This window comes from Bombus fervidus, chromosome 3, assembly GCF_041682495.2.
Source record: "Bombus fervidus isolate BK054 chromosome 3, iyBomFerv1, whole genome shotgun sequence".
Taxonomy (NCBI): domain Eukaryota; kingdom Metazoa; phylum Arthropoda; class Insecta; order Hymenoptera; family Apidae; genus Bombus; species Bombus fervidus.
The window spans coordinates 16,852,351-16,871,783 of record NC_091519.1 but is presented as its reverse complement, the minus strand read 5'-3'; the positions used below and the strand labels follow the sequence as shown (position 1 = coordinate 16,871,783).

General features: G+C 39.4%; 3 protein-coding genes across 3 annotated transcripts in view; 1 reads left to right on the top strand and 2 right to left on the bottom strand.

Moving 5' to 3' along the window:
• Window positions 1-29: 29 nt before the first annotated feature.
• Window positions 30-870, bottom strand: Nd-b14 (NADH dehydrogenase (ubiquinone) B14 subunit). Its single transcript, XM_071999753.1, has 3 exons — window positions 710-870; window positions 343-458; window positions 30-265 (listed from the first exon to the last, which is right to left on the bottom strand). The coding sequence occupies exons 1-3, from the start codon at window positions 831-833 to the stop codon at window positions 137-139; spliced, it is 369 nt and encodes a 122-aa protein (XP_071855854.1). The 5' UTR covers window positions 834-870; the 3' UTR covers window positions 30-136.
• Window positions 871-1,228: 358 nt separating this feature from the next.
• Window positions 1,229-3,912, top strand: Rtcb (RtcB RNA ligase). The gene is made up of 7 exons (XM_071999746.1): window positions 1,229-1,586; window positions 1,645-1,971; window positions 2,045-2,278; window positions 2,351-2,510; window positions 2,576-2,886; window positions 2,959-3,123; window positions 3,197-3,912. Exons 1-7 carry the CDS (start codon window positions 1,491-1,493, stop codon window positions 3,422-3,424), a joined length of 1,521 nt encoding a protein of 506 aa, XP_071855847.1. The 5' UTR covers window positions 1,229-1,490; the 3' UTR covers window positions 3,425-3,912.
• A 90-nt stretch (window positions 3,913-4,002) lies between these two features.
• Window positions 4,003-19,433, bottom strand: part of Dpy (fibrillin-like protein dumpy) — a 114,809-nt gene continuing 99,378 nt past the window's right edge. The window contains exons 139-171 of the mRNA XM_071999735.1: window positions 19,059-19,361; window positions 18,419-18,724; window positions 17,877-18,194; window positions 17,467-17,793; window positions 17,063-17,374; window positions 16,662-16,982; window positions 16,192-16,497; window positions 15,675-15,974; window positions 14,988-15,311; window positions 14,183-14,509; window positions 13,601-13,921; window positions 13,155-13,424; window positions 12,861-13,049; window positions 12,352-12,705; window positions 12,035-12,247; window positions 11,632-11,829; window positions 11,342-11,536; window positions 10,667-11,035; window positions 10,320-10,532; window positions 10,017-10,193; window positions 9,683-9,892; window positions 9,394-9,576; window positions 8,672-9,259; window positions 7,647-8,594; window positions 7,133-7,501; window positions 6,852-7,052; window positions 6,511-6,759; window positions 6,233-6,421; window positions 5,914-6,152; window positions 5,538-5,808; window positions 5,212-5,450; window positions 4,935-5,121; window positions 4,003-4,762 (exon numbers count right to left, since the gene is read on the bottom strand). Of these exons, the coding sequence (XP_071855836.1) occupies window positions 4,524-4,762; window positions 4,935-5,121; window positions 5,212-5,450; window positions 5,538-5,808; window positions 5,914-6,152; window positions 6,233-6,421; window positions 6,511-6,759; window positions 6,852-7,052; window positions 7,133-7,501; window positions 7,647-8,594; window positions 8,672-9,259; window positions 9,394-9,576; window positions 9,683-9,892; window positions 10,017-10,193; window positions 10,320-10,532; window positions 10,667-11,035; window positions 11,342-11,536; window positions 11,632-11,829; window positions 12,035-12,247; window positions 12,352-12,705; window positions 12,861-13,049; window positions 13,155-13,424; window positions 13,601-13,921; window positions 14,183-14,509; window positions 14,988-15,311; window positions 15,675-15,974; window positions 16,192-16,497; window positions 16,662-16,982; window positions 17,063-17,374; window positions 17,467-17,793; window positions 17,877-18,194; window positions 18,419-18,724; window positions 19,059-19,361 (9,755 nt within the window). The 3' untranslated portion in view covers window positions 4,003-4,523. The remainder of the gene's footprint in view (window positions 4,763-4,934; window positions 5,122-5,211; window positions 5,451-5,537; window positions 5,809-5,913; window positions 6,153-6,232; window positions 6,422-6,510; window positions 6,760-6,851; window positions 7,053-7,132; window positions 7,502-7,646; window positions 8,595-8,671; window positions 9,260-9,393; window positions 9,577-9,682; window positions 9,893-10,016; window positions 10,194-10,319; window positions 10,533-10,666; window positions 11,036-11,341; window positions 11,537-11,631; window positions 11,830-12,034; window positions 12,248-12,351; window positions 12,706-12,860; window positions 13,050-13,154; window positions 13,425-13,600; window positions 13,922-14,182; window positions 14,510-14,987; window positions 15,312-15,674; window positions 15,975-16,191; window positions 16,498-16,661; window positions 16,983-17,062; window positions 17,375-17,466; window positions 17,794-17,876; window positions 18,195-18,418; window positions 18,725-19,058; window positions 19,362-19,433) is intronic.

Sequence of the window (19,433 nt, the reverse complement as noted above, 5' to 3'; positions counted from 1 at the left end):
GAAAAATACGTTTTTTCCTTTCTAACATATTTACTTTTCAAATGAAATAACGTATACATTCTTTTTATATAGCTTAAAAATTATATACATTTAATTACACTACATAACTTATAAATATATTGTACAATTAAACATTTTAATCGTGACCTGAAATGAACTTGGATATGAAGTCCTTTGGCTTTGGTTCCTCGGTTATTTTCCAATAATTCAGTAATGTTGCAGCTGGTTTCCAATGAGCGCAAGTTTCTTGAAGTTCCATTTGTCCCTAATATAATATAGTTATTAATATATATATATATGTTGCAGTATGTATGAAATAAACAAGATACATATTAGGCTTACTTTAATAAGTAACATATCGATCACTCTTATATCTTTTATGTTGGCATGACGTTTAAATTCTCCCCGTAACTTTTTTATACAATCTTCTTTTGACATTGGAACATCATAGTTTGACACTGTAAAGTAAATTAGTTATACATATATAAATATATAAATCTGACAATTTTGTAATGGAAATAATAACAAATTGTAAATTATTTTTAGTGAAGTTCAAATAAGCTATGACAAAAATTAATACATTCTATTTTGTACAAAAAAAGAACAAATATGAAATACATAATATATCAATATACTATTTTAAATATTTAGGTTAGGTAACAACACATCTTCATGATTCTCGAAAACACACAATGACTAAAGTACTTACAGATAAATGGAATTTGGCGATACCATGTTTTATATAATGTTATTACTCTTCTACGAGCATCTACAGGACTTATTGACAAAATTGGTTTTGCTTCTTTTAAACCTAATGTTAAACGAGCAGCCATTTTTACATTTCACGTACGTACTTATGCATGTATGTACTCTATATTCAGATCACATATGATACCAACATTTCCGATTAATATTTCCTCGTTAATATTATATAAGAACATCGTATAAGAACGTTGTATAATTCAAAATAAGAATAAGATATTTCTTTCTTATTAACAGTAATTCGTTTTTATATATTCCCATTTGAATCAATATCTTTATTGTTATTTCCCTTTAGATTATCAAAATCATGTCAGAAAGTTCATATTGCATAAAAATACAAAGATTAGGAATCTAGTTACTCATATATTAAATGTGTACTGTTGAAAATGAATTTTAAATAAGGGAAGGGGTAACAATTTTCTAGAAACTGTATAAGTTTGCTACACTGACATTCGTTAGATTTATATGGCGCAATCATTTTACCCGGTTACACGATTTTGCTTGCTCGTATCGTTGCATTAATCTGTCAATAAAAATTTTGTATTTATAATCGATAATAAATATAAAAAAAGTGTATCTAGTTCTATAGTGTTAATTCTTTATAATATTAATTGGAAGATATTATCTCTAAACAATTATAAGAAATCATATATCATTTTAAAATATACCTGTACTCCAAACTAGAGATAATTAATATATTTTTAAAAAGTAATTTATTATAATAAAAAATGGTAGTTAGACAGTATCAAGAAGAATTAAAATACTTAGAAAAGATAACTGAAACATGCTGGAGGATAAAGAAGGGTTTTCAACCTAATATGAAGGTAATTTGTTAATCGTATCTTATCTTCTCATGTATATTAAATATTTCTTTATTCATAGGTTGAAGGTGTTTTTTATGTAAATAACACGTTAGAACGGTTAATGTTTGATGAGTTAAAAAATGCATGCAGACCAGGAGCAGTGGGTGGATTTCTCCCAGGTATGAAACAGATTGCCAATGTTGCTGCTCTTCCTGGTATAGTTTGGAGATCCGTTGGATTGCCTGATGTACATTCTGGATATGGTTTCGCAATTGGTAACATGGCAGCATTTGATATGAATGACCCAAAATCTATAGTATCACCTGGTGGAGTCGGATTTGACATAAATTGTGGAGTGCGTCTATTAAGAACTAACTTGTTCGAAGAAGATGTTTCGCCTGTGAAGGTATTATTTTCTATCAGTCATGTTTTAATAAAATTATATCATAGGAAAAAAATAAACCAGTAGTTGCTTTTAGGAACAACTTGCCCAGAGCATGTTTGATCACATTCCTGTCGGTGTTGGTTCAAAAGGAATCATACCTATGAATGCACGTGATTTAGAGGAAGCCTTAGAAATGGGAATGGATTGGTCTCTCAGAGAAGGTTATATCTGGGCAGAGGATAAAGAACATTGTGAGGAGTATGGTAGAATGCTTAATGCAGATTCTTCTAAGGTATCAATGAGGGCTAAGAAACGTGGGCTTCCACAGGTAAGGTATTAGGAGAATTTATAGAAATAAATATTTAAGAATTCTGGATTACTACAACAATTTATTTTACAGCTAGGAACATTAGGTGCAGGGAACCACTATGCAGAGATTCAAGTAGTAGATCAAATTTACGACAAATGGGCAGCATGTAAAATGGGCATCGAAGAAAAGGGTCAGATTTGTGTGATGATTCATTCTGGTAGCAGAGGATTTGGACACCAAGTTGCAACTGGTAATAAATACGTAATAAACCCATTTTCAGAAAGCAGTGTATATTAAATTTTTTATGTAGTACAGATGCACTTGTACAAATGGAAAAGGCCATGAAACGAGACAATATCGAAACTAACGATAGGCAGTTAGCTTGCGCTCATATAAAATCTCAAGAAGGTCAAGATTATCTAAAAGCTATGGCTGCAGCTGCCAATTTTGCGTGGGTCAATAGAAGCTCTATGACATTCCTCAGTCGACAAGCATTTGCCAAACAGTTCCGACAATCTCCCGATGATTTAGACATGCATGTTATATATGATGTCTCCCATAATATTGCAAAAATAGAAGAACATATGGTCGACGGAAAACAGAAAACCCTTCTAGTACATAGGAAGGTAAATGAAATGAAAGTAAATTGCTACTAACTATATCGAAGGATGTTTACATAATTACTATATTGTTCACAGGGATCTACAAGAGCATTTCCACCTCACCATCCTCTGATTCCTGTAGACTATCAATTAACAGGTCAACCTGTTTTAATTGGCGGTACTATGGGAACTTGTAGTTACGTTCTTACCGGAACTGATCAAGCTATGAAAGAAACATTTGGATCCACGTGTCATGGAGCAGTAAGTATTTCTGAACGTTTTTTATTTATAAAATTATCCAATGATACCTAAATTAAATCAAAATTGCCTTTAGGGTCGAGCTTTATCTAGAGCCAAGTCACGCAGAAACTTGGACTACACAGATGTACTAGAAAAATTAGAACGACAAGGAATATCGATTAGAGTCGCTTCGCCTAAATTAGTTATGGAAGAAGCACCAGAGTCTTACAAAAATGTAACAGATGTTGTAGATACGTGCCATGCTGCAGGTATTTCCCGGAAATGTATAAAATTAAGGCCAATTGCAGTTATCAAAGGATAATTAAACTACGCGACGATCTTATGCGCAAATAAAGTTATAAATAAATATATTGAAAATGATTCTTAAACATATAGTTCAATACCACGCTACAAGTGAACACACAAAACTACTTAATAACGCAAATGTTTTGATACTATAAGCATTTTCAAGACTAAAACATTAGATAACGTGTGTTTTTCTTTCATATTTTCATTTCAAGTACTCTATTTTTTAATAAATTTCTAACGCTTAAAATTCAATCACTTGTTATAAACACTCACACCAAATTGTTATTCTCAAATTGAATGCTAATTATAATTAAATTATTGAGTTTAAAAATGATTGGAATCATTTAACAGTATTACGATCGTTAATATTACATCTATTTATTAAAAAACGTATGAACTGAGCTCATACGTATATATATATAAGGTATCGTACACTTTTTGTAAATTATGTATATTTAATAGAAATATATAATTGGAATAAAAATGTATGGCGATTTTTGAGCAACTTGTTACTTACACGTTTCGATATATTCGTTTTCATCCATTTTCCGAACTGAATAGGTATTAAGGGATATGGTATAATGAACAAGATTATTTTAAAAATATTACATTAGCATTTTATTAGATAAAATGTACAGTTACCTACGCACGAAGTAAGAAAGCTATATTAGACTAATTCGTTCGACTTTACACGGAAATTAAATTCGCTGTATTATGCTTAACAAATCCTCCAGTGACTACAGGAAGAGAAGAGCAAAGGTACAGAAGACAAGAGAATACGTCGGAAGACAAAGTTCTATTGTGTAGATAATGGAAGCTAACCATCACCATAAATAGTAAACGTTTCTCTCTCGCACGCGCTCTGATCTAACTATCTATGTATATTTATGTATAACTTGATTCAGGGTACTCGTATGTAACAATGAACGTACAACATGCTCGGTATAAACCCCCGAGAGGAAGATAACGGAAGAATCTAGTCACTGGAGGAGTTGAAAGAAATACAAGACCGACCAGCGAGAAAAAAAAATGTAATGTGGTCTGTACTGCATTCCATTGAGAATTATAAAATTACGTTACAAAAAAAAAAAAAAATAATTATCCTAGAGTACTTATGATAGGTGATAATCAGGAGACGGTTCAGCTACGGACTCAGTAGTGAACAGTGGATTTGGGAACTCTGGTGGATGTGGCAGTGGTCCAGCAGTCTTTGGCTGGCGACGATACGCCATTAGCCAGCACGATACAGCAATAGCTACAGCGACTAGTGCCAAGAGTGCTGTAATTACTAGTGCTATCACAAAGCCGACCGTAGAAACGCAAATGTCTTCCACTCTTTGAGCTGAGGTGACTGAAACAGGAAAAAAGGATTGTATTGTAATAATAAAGTATATTTTAATTCTCGTTCAGCGTTAAAGCGACAAAGTGAAAAGTCAACTGAATAAGCTGCAAGAGTCAGAATTGACCTTTTCTAGAAATTAAAATTCTTCTCTAACTGAAGAAGGAAAAGTATATGGACTTACTCTCAGCTGGATCTGCTGTAAACCTCTCTTCTCTCCTCTCCAGAGTGAATATCAAATTCGACTGGATCGTTATTTCTTCTCTAAGTTGTCCTTCAAAGCTGTCCGTGATGCTTAAAGACGTATCATTTGTTTCGGAACTCACGTCTCGACGGCGACGACCGAACGCGTTGTATCCTCGACAATTGACCTGAAAGAGTTATAATAATATTTTAATATCTTAATTAAAACCTTAATATTCTAATTATTTACTTCGAAGTACTAGTAGAAGGATACTCACGGGTTGACAACGTCCAAAGCACACACGGATATTGCACTGGAATCGAATATTGTCACTGCTTGGGAATTTAAAAGCATTGAAGCTGGCCATTAACGTCTGAGTTTCAGGATCCTGCTCCCATTCTCCGAATATCGTCGGATCCGTCGCGCAGCCGTTCTCATCTGTTACAATGTACTCGTTCTCTAAATTGTCTTCCATCGTTTTGGCCACACAATTTCGGGCAAATCCACCATAAATAGCTAAAATGATAAGATTATCATATAATTATAAGAAATATAAGGTTCACGACTTTTTTTTTTTTCTTTAATTAAAAGCCATATACTTACTAGAAGGCTGAACTTCGACTTGCAACATCAAATTATCTCCAATTTCAGCAGAGTTTATTTCATTTCCGCTTTGAGTAACGATCTTCATCAGACAGACTGGCGGAGGACCAGTGTTAGCAATGGTGCCAGCTGTAGTTAACATGGAGACATTGAAACCCAGGGTGACGTTTTGTTCTCCAGTTTGGTATATGCATTTGATATGGTATGCTTGAGTCTTGTATGTCATCAATTTCGGATGCTTTTGTATGACCAGTACGAAACTTGCTTGTCCCTGAAAATAATCATTTTGTACTATAATATTTTGAAACAAAGAATATAATAAATATAATATATGTACTGGTAATACAATTAATAAATTTACATAAGAATAACTTACGTTTACATGAATCAGTCCGCAATTTCCAAACGCCACCTTGAATATCTCGGTTTTGTGCATAGTTTCTGCTGGAATGGAGACAACCCTCCTGCATTGCTCATCTTTGCTGTGACCTTTGACATATAGAACACCATCGAATTCCTGATCGTGAAGATGTATTTCGACTTGCACTCCATCCGACAAACAGCTAACAACCATCTCTGGTCTGGGGAAATCGGTTCGCCATCGGTTCTTGTCATCTAACAAGGGAAGATGTTATTAATAATTTGAATAACAAATATGACAACAATGGGAGTCTCTCGTAAGAACAATTGCTTACAGCATTGAGTATAAGCATTTCCAATATAACCATTGATGCATATGCAGATAGCTTGATGACGAGTTGCATTACAGAGTGCATAAAGACCACATAATTGAGTTGAACAAGGATCTTCACATGTTTGGCTGATTTTATCGCAGAATCTATTATCAGCACAGTCATCGTCGTGTTTGCACTCGATTATGTCAACTATAAACACGTTTCATCAATTAAACAAAATTTAGGTAAGCAGGAATACTTATTAAAATATTATTTATTATATAACATTCTTTTCATACCCAATTTGCAATATCCATTCGCGTCCAGTCTGTATCCATGATGAGTTGGACACACGCAGCGACCATATTCATCGATGATCATACCGTTCTCCAAAGCACACACACAGTATCCTTCATCATTGATGATCATTCCAGATTGTTTTCTACACGGTATACAAACTTCTGTTTCATCCTTAGCTGATCCAGGTGGACATACACAATTGCCATACTCATCGAGAATTTGACCCTTTTCTACTGGACATACGTTGGCTGTAAGATAAAGTAGATTCATTTAAAAACTATTTTATAAATTGTTCGATCATTTTTCGCTACAAGTCGTTTGACATAAAGCAAGAAATTACTTTTGTCACAGCGGACGACCGCGTTTCCTCTATATCCAGGAATGCATTCACAGATCATGGTTCTTACAGGAGACGTGTCGAGTACTTTACAATCCGCGTTTATTCCACAAGGTTCGATCTTCACGCAAGGATTGATGCACTCGCCATTGAAGCAGGCGGTCTGAGATGGACATTCGTTATCCGCCTTGCATTTCTCTGTCACTGAGTATTAAGGAACAACGATAAGAAAAAATAACAAAAAGGTAATACCTATAATATTATAAAAATCGAATCACTCTTACGTTTAGTACATCCCACTTTAGTATCTCCGATGTAACCAGGAGGACAAGCACACTCGACCACATGGTTATAGACGTTGCAATCCATGTTTCCGGTGCAAGGATTTATCCCGCAAGGATTCTCGCAGCGCTCGTTAATGCAAGCTTTGTTCGTGGGACAATCAGAGTTACTCTTGCAACCAAGAAGAACACAGGAAACTCTAGGATTGCCTCCATATCCTGGTGGACACTCGCAGATAGCTTTGTGGTTGATACCATTGCACTGAGCGTCTTTTCCGCAGGTGGTGATTAACGGAGAACAGACTGGAACACAGTTGTGCTGGACACACGCGTGTGATCCGCTGCAGTCACTATCTGTGCGGCATCCGGCGACTGAAAATTAAATTACATTGATTTTCAGAGAAATTTGTCTTAAAAAGTTATATTTCTATCAAATTTTTGAGATCTTTTGAATCTTTCTAAAATCGACATCTTTCACCTCTGAGAAAAATGGTCAATGACAGAAGCACAGTCTTACCTTTAGTGCAAGCCAAGTCAGGATTTCCATCGTATCCCAGAACACAAGAGCAAATTGGTTTGTGATTTGCAACGCTACACTTCGCATTGGGGCCGCAGGCACAAGGATTCTTGCACACCGCGTTAACACAGGACTTTTCTGAAGGACAGTCGCTATCGTTAGTACATTCAATCTCCAAAATCGGTTTCGTGGGTCTACAAGTTCCGCTGCCGCTGCTCACGTATCCACTAGGACACACACAGACCATCGTTCGAACCGGCGACGTCGGAAGGACTTTGCATTCTGATGGATCGCTGCAGGGTTGCACGACAGTGCAAGGATTCTGGCATTTATTATCAAAGCAGGCCAACAAATTAGGACAATCACTGTCCTCTTTACACTCTGGTCTTTCTTCCGGTTTACAAGCGATGTAAGGATTGCCTGTGTGATGAGGTGGACAACGACAAATGGGTAGATGATTGAAGACTCTGCATTCGGCTCTAGACGAGCAAGGATTGCTATGAACGCAAGGATTGATGCACTGCATATTGATACAGGAATGATCTCCAGGACAGTCTCCATTGCTGTAGCAACCGATTACTCTGCATCGATCCAAAGGATTTCCATGATAACCGTTACGGCATCGACAGTCGGCTTTATGGTTGTTGGGGTAGCATTCTGCGTTTACTCCACAGTTATCGGAGATTAGGCAAGGATTCACGCAATTGTTGTTCACGCAACTCTTGTCTAGAGCACATTCGCTGTCGCGCGTGCACTCTACGGAATAGCAAGCGATGTCCGGGTTGCCTTGATAGCCTTCTTCGCAAGAGCAGATCGGTTTGTGGTTTCGTACGGTGCACGCAGCGTTGGTACCGCAGTTGCAAGGGTTCCTGCATTGTCTGTTGATGCAGGACTCTGTGTCGCTGCACTCGTCGTTCGTCGTGCAAGTGCCGATTATTGCTATTTGGACTGGAAAATAAAATATTTGTAGAAAAATGCAAAGTTAAACCGAGAAAGTCTGTGATTTTAACCTTGGAGCTACTTACTTGGTCTACAAACGCCGTCAACGTCGGTGGTCCAACCTTCGGGACACGTGCACGTCATGGTCCTCACGGGCACAGTGTCCAAAACGTTGCAACGTGCATTCTGCAGACATGGTTTGATCACTGGACAGGGGTCTATACACTTATTTTTAATGCACACCAATTTGTCAGCGCAGTCAATATCGATTCTACATTCTGGTTCGTCGAATGTTGTCGTGGGATGATGTGTACAATAGGAATATGGATTTCCAGCAGGAATATTCTCTGGACAACGGCAGGTGGCCACGTGGTCCTGAACGTAGCAGATTGCGTTTTGAGCACACGGTGAATCTTCTAGACAAGGACTAACGCAGCGTCCGCTGTCGCAGGCTAAATTTCGAGGACAATCGTGATCAGCGCTGCACTCCACTCTTTCACAATGCACTTCCGGATTGCCTAGATAACCTGGACCGCAACGACAAATGGCTCGATGGTTTTGGCCGTAACATTCTGCGTTTATCGCACACTTGTTCTCCAGGATGCAAGGATTCACGCATTGGCCATTGTAGCACGTTGCTGCGCTGTTGCATTCGCTGTCCGATTCACAGTCCACTGAAGAAAGAAAAGATTTTGTAAAGTTGCGAAGCTCACTTAATTGGATTATTTTCCTATAAATTTTATGGAATTTTGTGAAGTTGAGAAGCTCAATTAGATGGAATTATTTTTTCAAAATTTTGTTAACTTACATTTGAAGCAACCTAGTTGAGGATTTCCAGAATAACCAGGCGGACAGACACAGGATGGATAATGATCTACGACGTTGCATTTGGCGTTCGGACCACAATTGCAAGGATTGATACACAAGTTGTTTATACAGGCAGCGTTACCCGCGCAATCGCTGTTCGAAGTACATTCGGTTACAATTTCCGCTGTAAAATAAATAAATATACATCGTAAATCATTTGCGAACAGGGTGGTATATCGATTTTGTTATTCGTATAGGCATATCGATTTTCTCAAGTTCAAAACACTCACGTGCAACACAGTTGTTTCTTGGATCACCGATGTAGTTGGCAGGACATCTACAGACTGGACTGTGATTGTTCGCGTGACATAGTGCATTTCTGCCGCATGGGTCCTCGACAACACAAGGATTCACGCAGAGAGAATTTATGCACCGTTTGTCGTTGGAGCACTCGCTGTTAGCGTAGCATTCTGGACGAACTGGTGGCTGTGGTATTGGAACTAGAATGGAAAAATCAACAATTTTCAGCATACGAATGTATAATATAATTTTTAACTGTGAATTATTATATTTATTTATTATTTAGCTACCATATTTGATATTATAAAAATATTCCAAACTTACGTCTACCGCACTCGATGTAGGGGTTGCCAGTAAATCCAGGCGCGCAATGACAGATTCCAGTTGCCACACATTGGGCATTCACTCCACACTGAGTGGTCAGACAAGCCTCGATGCAAGTTCCACCCACACACTTGTCAGAATCGTTGCAGTCCTGATCTTGGTGGCACTGCAGGACTCCTAATGTTGAAAACAAAATTCATATTGTAACAAAATGATGTACTTTCAAATGATATGTGTAAAACTACTAATAGTATAAGATTATTGACCGAAGAATATAATATGATTGTTTGAAGTAATGTTTACCGATTTTCTTGCATAGTCCATTTACGTCGGTGATAGTGTTTGCAGGGCAAGTGCAGATCATCGTACGAAGAGGCACCGTGTTCAGTACTTTGCATTCTTGTTCACCAGAGCACATGTTAGAGGATAAGCAAGGATCTTGGCATTTTGAGTTGATGCATGCGAAATATGCTGGACATTCGCTGTCTTCTTTGCACTCTGCTTCAATTGGCACACCTTGGAGAACAACAGAATTATTTTTAGTTTCGATTCTTTACCGAAGATGCTCTATAGTATGCTGTACGTTAACTGCACCAAGGTCAACGTTGAATTAAAACAATGTTAACAACGTGAAAGGAAACTCAATTTACCACTGCACTCAACATATGGATTTCCAGTAGTTCCCAAAGGACAAGTGCACTTAGGCTGATGATCTCTCGCGACGCATTTCGCAGTTTCCGCGCAAGTATCGTCCTCGCAAACTGGTCGACAGACTCTGTTCAGCCTGTCGCAGGCTTCGTGATCTGCGCAATCCTCGTTGTAATGGCACACTGTGGAAATACAGGCGATTCTTGGGTCGCCTTGGGTACCTCGTGGACAGACGCATTGCGCCCTGTGAGAGACGGCGATACATTCCGCGCCACGACCGCACGCGATATCTCCGACCAGGCAAGGAGTAACACAATTGTCGCGCAGACAGGTCTTGTCGTAAGGACAATCGCTATCCGACTTGCACTCGGCTAGAAGGAAAGAAAATTTTTCTATTATCTTTTAAAGTTAGTTCAAAGATATAGTTTAAAAAATGTTGGACGGTAGAATTGCAAAGCTTAAAACTTTGAAGTATAAGGCGTGATGCAAATTGGACCAGCACGTTTTTGCTTTTGACGATGTACTGGAAACTTTGAAACAGATGTCTCACGTTGAAATATATAAGAGAATTCGAGGTAGAGGGACGCGAAACTAACAAAAATAAATTTGACATCAAACATTTCTTCGCATATTAAGTTTTATCTCTGGGAGAACGAAACGTCTTGTAACAATCTTACGTTTGAAACATTGCACTTGAGGATCTCCCGCGTAGTTCTGCTGGCAGTGACAGGTCGGATGATGATTGACAGTGATACATTCCGCGTTCAAACCACATTGCGTGCTGACACATGGACTCTGACATAGCTGGCTAATGCAAGCCTCGTTGGTCGCGCAATCTGCGTTCGTTGTACACTCCGGGAACGAGTCAGTGTCTAAAATAAAATTAAAACGTTTGTTTCAGTCAGTCCTCCTTAAAAGCCAATACTCATTGTTTATCTTCTATTTCATGTTAATTTCAACTAATTACCTCTATAACAATTTACGAATGGATCTCCTGCGGTGCCACGCGAGCAATGACACTGTCGATAATGATTTTGGACAGAGCACTCTGCATTTGAAGCACATGGATTGATAACACACGGATTGATACATCTTTCATTCAGACAGGCCATGTTGGAGGAGCATTGGTCGTCGGATTTACAAATGGCTTCGATCTTCGTGTCCACTGCAGAAAAAGAACAAAATTAGATTAATTACACATTAATACGCAACTGCTTCACAGATAGTAATCATAAATCAAATTCAAGCCGTGTTATTTCTTACGAAATATCGAAAATACGTATTTTTTTTTTTTGACGAACAGCAATTTTAAATCGTTCATTCTGAATTCTTCATTTTATTACGCGATCAAAGAATTATTTGACACTTACCGGGAATACAAGCGACGGTCGCGTCTCCAGCAAAGTTTTGCAAGCATTCGCAAACCATGGTTCTCATTGGTAAAGTGTCTACGACGGTACACTTCGCCCCAGCGATGCAAGGTTTGGTTTCGACACACGGATCTTTACAAACGCCATTGAAACAGCCCAGTTTGCTGGGACAGTCTCCATCTACTTGACACTGTGGCTGTGGTTCGATTGGTTCTAAAGCAAACCGACAAATGTTTCGTTTATCGATCCATTCCAAATAGAATTAAGCACGGCCATAAAAGAGTTAAGAAAAATAGAAATAGAGACATTCTAATTACCCATTAGACACGAGGTATATGGATTACCCACGTAACCCGGAGGGCATCGACAAATAGGACGATGATTAATCACGAAACATTGCGCTGATGGTGGACAATCGCAAGGATTTACACATTTTGAATCGCGACAGGCTAAAGACGATGGGCAGTCGTTGTCACTAACGCACTCTGGTCTCTCGCATGTTTGATACGGATTTCCTAAGTATCCATCAGAACAGTAGCATCTCGGCCTATGGTATCCATCGGATTTGCAGAATGCATTCACACCGCACTGTGTCACAGAGCAGGCATCTATGCACTCGTTGTTGATGCAAGATTGAGTCAATGGACAATCGCTGTCACCGCGACAACCAACTGCAAAAATATAACAGGTATATTATACTGGAAATATTATTTCGTACTATTCTATATTATGTTTTCTCATTGAATGTGTAGTACTAGTGATAGTATAACGTATAACAATATAGAGAGAAAATCGACTCGCGTGAAAAGATATTTAGAGAACGTACTTTCGCCACAGTATTGTTGAGGATTGCCAGTGAAGCCTTCGTTGCAGACACAGACAGCTCGATGCATTTGTACGTGACAACGACTGTTGAAGCCACAGGAATCCAGCGTGCAAGGATCGACGCATTTTTGATTGTAACAAGTCTTGTCGTTCGGACATTCGGAGTTCTGAGTGCACTCTGCAGTTGGTTCTGCGAAAGTACATTGAAAGTAAATGTTATGATTTCCTCCTTTTTCTTTTCACTAAGAATCTTAAGATCCTTTTGTAATCTGTTGATGATATTTCAAAAAATCACCTTCGACTGTTAGAACGGTGCACTGTATGCGAGCGTTGCCAGTGAATCCAGACGGACAGGAGCAGACAGGTTTGTGGTTGACCGTCTGACACAGTGAATTAATGCCACAAGCACCGATGCAAGGGTCTCTGCATTTCTGAGCGAAACAAGCCTTGTCTCGTGGACAATCGGAATTAATGAGACATTCCGGATAAATGCATACTGCAACGCCGTTTCTGACTTGACATTCACCGTTATAGCTACACGGAGATGGATTACAAGGATCGGTTTCTGAAACAAATAAATCAATCATCGTTCAATTCAATCAATTCGAAAATTATTTTCGTAAACAATTAACTCGTTTTATTATTACATTATCTCTATTATTCTTTCCTATTACTATTAAATCAATAAAAATTGACGAGCAATTAAAATAGAACAAGACGGTTTGAGAATCTGGAAATTACCAATTTTGGTGTAACATTCTTCGAATGGATTGCCGATCAACGGAGATGTACAACTGCAGAGGGGACTGTGATTGATAGCTTGACACGTAGCCTTGATGCCACACACGTTTTGCGTGCAAGGATTTATGCATTTGTTGCCGATGCAAGCCTTGTCTCCTGGACAATCAGAGCTGATCACACACTCTGGATGACAGCCTGTGACGCTCGAAGGAACTCCTTGAAGACCGGGCAAACACTTGCAGACTGCCGAGTCGCCGATCTTTTGGCAGATTGTGTTAGGTCCACATGGGGATGGTGAGCAAGGATCTCTTTCCTTTGGTACTGTAAGCAAAATAATTTTATGTATTCACAACGATTCGGACGATCTACGTTATTCTACTATTTGTCACGTCTCAACAAAGTCCAAGCTGCTTTATTAGTTTAATTGTTCAATAGTATTGTGTTTTCGCAACTTTACACTACCCATGCTATCAACGAATTATTAATACATCCTAAATAATAATCGCTGCTAAAGAATTGCTAAGCTCAAAAAAAAAAAAAAAAAAAAAAAAAAAGTAGAATATGCGTGTAAGAATAAAATACCTTGAGGAACAGCATGGCAGATGGTGAACGCGTCTCCGATAGTAGGTAAAGGACAGGAACAAATCGGAATATGATTGGACACGGTACAAATGGCTCCAACGCCGCAAGTACCAGGACAAGGATCTTGACACTTGGTTCGAATACAAGCTTGGGATTTCGGACAGTCAGTGTTCACCAAACACTCTGGTTGACAGCCTTCATACGGATTTCCCCTGAAATCTGGCAGACACTCGCAATACGCAGTATTGTGCCTTTCGCGACAATACGCGTTAGTTCCACACGGTGAAGGACTGCACGGTCTCGAAGGTGTCGGTGGTTCAACAGGCGCTGCAATAAAATTTGGACACAAAGAAATTAATAAACCATTTAAAGTAATACGTCAGTTAGTACTTTACGAAAAAGAATTTGCGTGATCGTGAAAGAGAGTTATTTTACAAGAACATAGAACTGTACAAGAACGCGGATAGAAATGGCAAATGATTTAAACAAAGATCGTGGAAAGAATAAGAGAGAATGAAGAACGTGTATGAACAAAGCTTCGAGATCTTGATACAGGGCTAATAATACCTGTGTATAGTCATGCAATTCTTTCTATATCGTACAATCTCTATATACAATATATACAAACTAAGTAAAATCCAATAAAATCATTAAAAACGATGAATAATAAAGTAATAAGTATTCGCCAAAGGAACATAATTTAAGATATCTTAAATGAAAAGTCGCGAGATTTCGTCTCTCATTCTTGATCGCTCGATAAAGTTGCTCGATTCGATTATTTTTTATTCACGGGATTATTGCTTACTGCTGGCTACGGAACAAATAGCGAATGGGTTTCCGGTGTATCCGTCGGGACACACGCAACGGATGTAATGCTGGGTAACTTGGCAGAGAGCGTCAGTGCCGCAGAGTCCTGTACAGGGATCGGTACACTTCTGTCTAACGCAAGCTTGATTGCTGGGACACTCGCTGTTCACGAGACATTCTGGTCTACAATTGGGAGGAGAGCCTACAAATTCAGGCATACAGGCGCAGGAGGCTTTATTGTCTGGTGATACTGTGCATTGGGAGTTTGGTCCACACGGCGAGGGTTTGCATGGGTCCTGGCGGGGTTCTTCGTACTGCGGTTCTGTTCGTTGATAAAAATTTGTCCTCGGTTAACAATGGCTTTGATGGATCTTATAGGTGAAAACTTTTCATATAGAAATCGGTGCTGTATGGGATTTATTGTTGTATGCAATCTTAGGATTTATTCTTTATTTTAGAAATTGACTGGTTCTGTTTTGGAAAAAACTTTATAATCGATCGATAATTGGTAACAGTAGTAACTGGTGACAGTAGAGTGCGAAGAGGAATAACTGAATCATCGATCATTGGAAATAGTAGCTTTTAAAGGGAAATAATTAAACAACAGATAATTGGAAGTAATAGTGTTTCTGTAGATGATTTTGAAGACAGCACCGATCCAAATACACATTAATGGGTTACTTACTCATGGGGAAACAGCTGACGAATGGGTCACCGGAATACTGTGCGGGGCAACTGCAAATGGGATTATGGTTTCGTACGTTACACAACGCGCCTTGACCGCACACGTTTTCACACGGGTTCTGACAGCGTTCGTTCACGCAAGCTCTGCTCTGTTCGCAGTCAGAGTTCACCAAACATTCGGGTCTACAGCTGGGTGGAGTTCCAAAATATCCAGGGAGACAGGAACAAGAAGCTTGCTCGCCAAACTCGCGGCAAACGCTGTTGGGTCCACAGGGCGAAGGTTCGCAGGGTTTCACGCGTTCTATCGTAATGTGACACGTAAAATCATTTATTAATCAATGGTTCATGGCATTTCTCACTCTTTTCAGAATTTATTAAAATTAACTAACAGTTACTGGGATTTTCGTAGTTTCTTCAATGGGATATTTTTTAATTTTTCTTTCTAATTAATCAAAACTATTCGAGAGCTAATAAGATTCTTCAAACTTTTCTTTAAAACTAATTAATTCTGCACTCACTTCGAATAGGTCTGCAGAGCGTAAATGGATCTCCTTCGTGATTTTCAACGCAACTACAAGTGGGAATATGGTTAACCACAGCGCACTCAGCGTTCTGTCCACAGATTCCAGTGCAAGGGTCCACGCACTTATTGTTGGAGCAAGCTCTATCAAACGTGCAATCGGAATTCTGCACGCACTCTGGTCGACAACCTTGATACGGATCACCACGATATTCGCTTATGCAGCTGCACACGCCATTTCGACATAGCGCGTTCGAACCGCAAGGCGATGGATTGCACGGGTCTGATGAGACTGGGGGTACAACTATATTTGTCGCAATAAAACCAATTAATTATTCATCACACGAAAATCTGCAGCTGCTTTCATCTTACTAAATACAATATTACTCGTGAAAATATTCGAACACTCATAGTGGACAGATACTTTCGTGAGCCACTGTACATGGAATAATCAATAATAATCCTTACATGTGGGCGTTAGGCGGCAACTGGTGAAGGGATCTCCCGTGTAATCTGTAGGACAAGTGCAAACAGGTGTATGATTAATCACATTGCAATATGCGTTCGTTCCACAGGATCCTGGACACGGGTCTCTACACTTTTCTCTGATGCAAGCCTTGTCACTGGTACAGTCTGAATTAATCGAACATTCTGGTCGACAGTTGGGGGCTGAACCAACGTAATTGGGTAAACAGGAGCAGGATGGAATGCCTCCTATGTCTTGACATTGAGAGAATGGGCCGCAGGGCGATGGAACGCATGGGTTTACAGGCACAGGCGGACTTGGTGCTAAAACACGGAGCGTAAATTCAAGAATTCGGTCATGATTTAACGAATATAATCTCACGGCATTATTCTCAGCCACTTACTGGTCACATCGAAACACTTTACAAACGGATCTCCCGTTTGACGAGGATCGCAGCTACAAATGGGACTGTGATGGAAAACCTCGCATCTCGCGCTTATTCCACAAACTCCAGGGCAAGGGTCAACGCATTTCTGATTCACACAAGCTCTGTTACTAGCACATTCTGTACTAACAACACACTCGGGTCTACATCCTGGTGGTGTGCCTTTGAAATCGGGAAGGCAAGAACAAGAGGCTTGGCCATTCACATCGGCGCACTTACTGTTTGGTCCACAGGGTGAAGGTTCGCAGGGATTCGTCAGACTTGTCACAGCTATTGATATTGTCGTATTACGATATCATTATCAAATTATATTCTATATAAATGGAGAATATTTTTCAAAATCTGCAGTTGGAAAAACTCACGGGGTTGTTTAAGTATGCTGCAAGCTGTAAATGGATCACCAGTGTAACCTGAGCTACAACTGCAAATTGGAATGTGATTCACCACTTGGCAATCGGCGTTAAAGCCACAGGTTCCTGGACAGGGATCTTGGCACTTGTTCCTTATACAGGCTCGGTTAGATGGACAGTCGGCATTGATAATACACTCTGGTCTACAATTTTCGTATGGGTTTCCATAGAAGTCAGGTAAACAGGTGCACCGAGCTGTACCGTACGATTCGCGACAAATGGCGTTCGGGCCACAGGGAGATGGCTGACAGGGGTTGAGTTTTTCTGGTCTATCTTCGACTATAGGTGGAATAAAAAAGACGTGACATTAATCTTTTTTAAATGTACTTAAAAATGGATGATTAAGGAAGAGAAGATCTTACTTGGTTGGGGTGTACATTGTACGAACGGGTTTCCAGTGAAATTGCTTGCACAAGTGCACATAGGGGTGTGACTAATAGTCCTGCATTCTGTGTTCCTGCCACAGGAGCCAGGGCAAGGATCCGCGCATTTCTGATTGATGCAAGCCTGCTGCGCTGAACATTCTGTATTACTCAGACATTCGGGCTTGCAATATGGTGGGACTCCTACGAATTCAGGAAGACAAGAACACGAGGGTGCGTTGTTGGTGACTTGGCATCGAGCGTTTGGACCACAAGGCGATGGCTGACAAGGATTTATCGGGGTATCTGGCTCTTTTACTAAAAGAAAATACCAATCTTAGCAGGATCATCCTTCGGTACAAAAATATCTAGTAAGTCGTGTAATCTCTTAGTAGTAAGATATATTGGATCCGGAAGTAAAATAATTAAATTGATAAATATTTTTCAGATTTCAAATTTACAAAATTCCAAATTTTCAAGAAAAAGCCGGAACAGAGATATATTTTTGACAAGAAATCTTTGGAGTGATAAACGAGCCTTACTTTGTGGGACACACTGAACAAATGGATCTCCGGTATACTGCTCGAAGCAGCTACACACAGGATTATGATTGATCACGGAACACTGAGCAGACAATCCACAAGCACCGAGACAAGGGTCGATGCATTTTTGGTTACTGCAAGCTCTGTTTCGAGGGCAATCTGTGCTAACGATACACTCTGGTCTACAGAATGGTGGCGATCCTTTGAATCCAGTAACGCAGCTGCAGACAGCTTGACCGTTGGAAGGACGACAATGGCTGTTCAAACCGCAGGGTGATGGGTTGCATAGATCGACTGCGGTAGTTTCTGTCATACCATAAATTACAAAATATTAACAATAAGCTTGTTTCAACTGCTGCTGGGCAATCTGAGTGTCTCTCAGATTACAAAAGAAAAAAGTATAAAAAGTAATATTATATTAAGTTCTAACGTATATTCGTCCCGTTTCCTTTGTTTTTCATAAATAAGAAAACGGTATGAATTTACGTTACAACCCACTATTGTACAAAATATACAACGTGATACCGCGCGTAATTAAAACAGATTCGTTTAAATAAAATTCACAGGCTACGTATCATACACTGTGGAAGTGAAAATAATTTCAGGGAAAATGAAACAAAAGATGAGTCAGGGGACCAACCTTGAATAGGATTACACGAAACGAAAGCATTGCCTGTCGTGTTCCTAGGACAGCTGCACATAGGTAGATGATTGACCACGTTGCACTCTGCGTTTACTCCACAAGTTCCTACACAGGGATTTCTGCATTTGTGCAGTAGGCAGGCTTCGTTTCGGGAACAGTCAGTGTTGATAACACATTCAGGACGGCAAATGGTGTATGGGTCGCCCAGATAACCAGGCACGCAAGTGCACACACCATTATTGCATTGTGCGTTTGGTCCACACGGTGATGGGTTGCATGGGTCTGTTGGGGCTTCTGAGACTGAAACAAGTGGTTCAATGTACTCCTCCCGGTCTATCACTTACATACTAACCCTATGAGGGAACAGAAGAA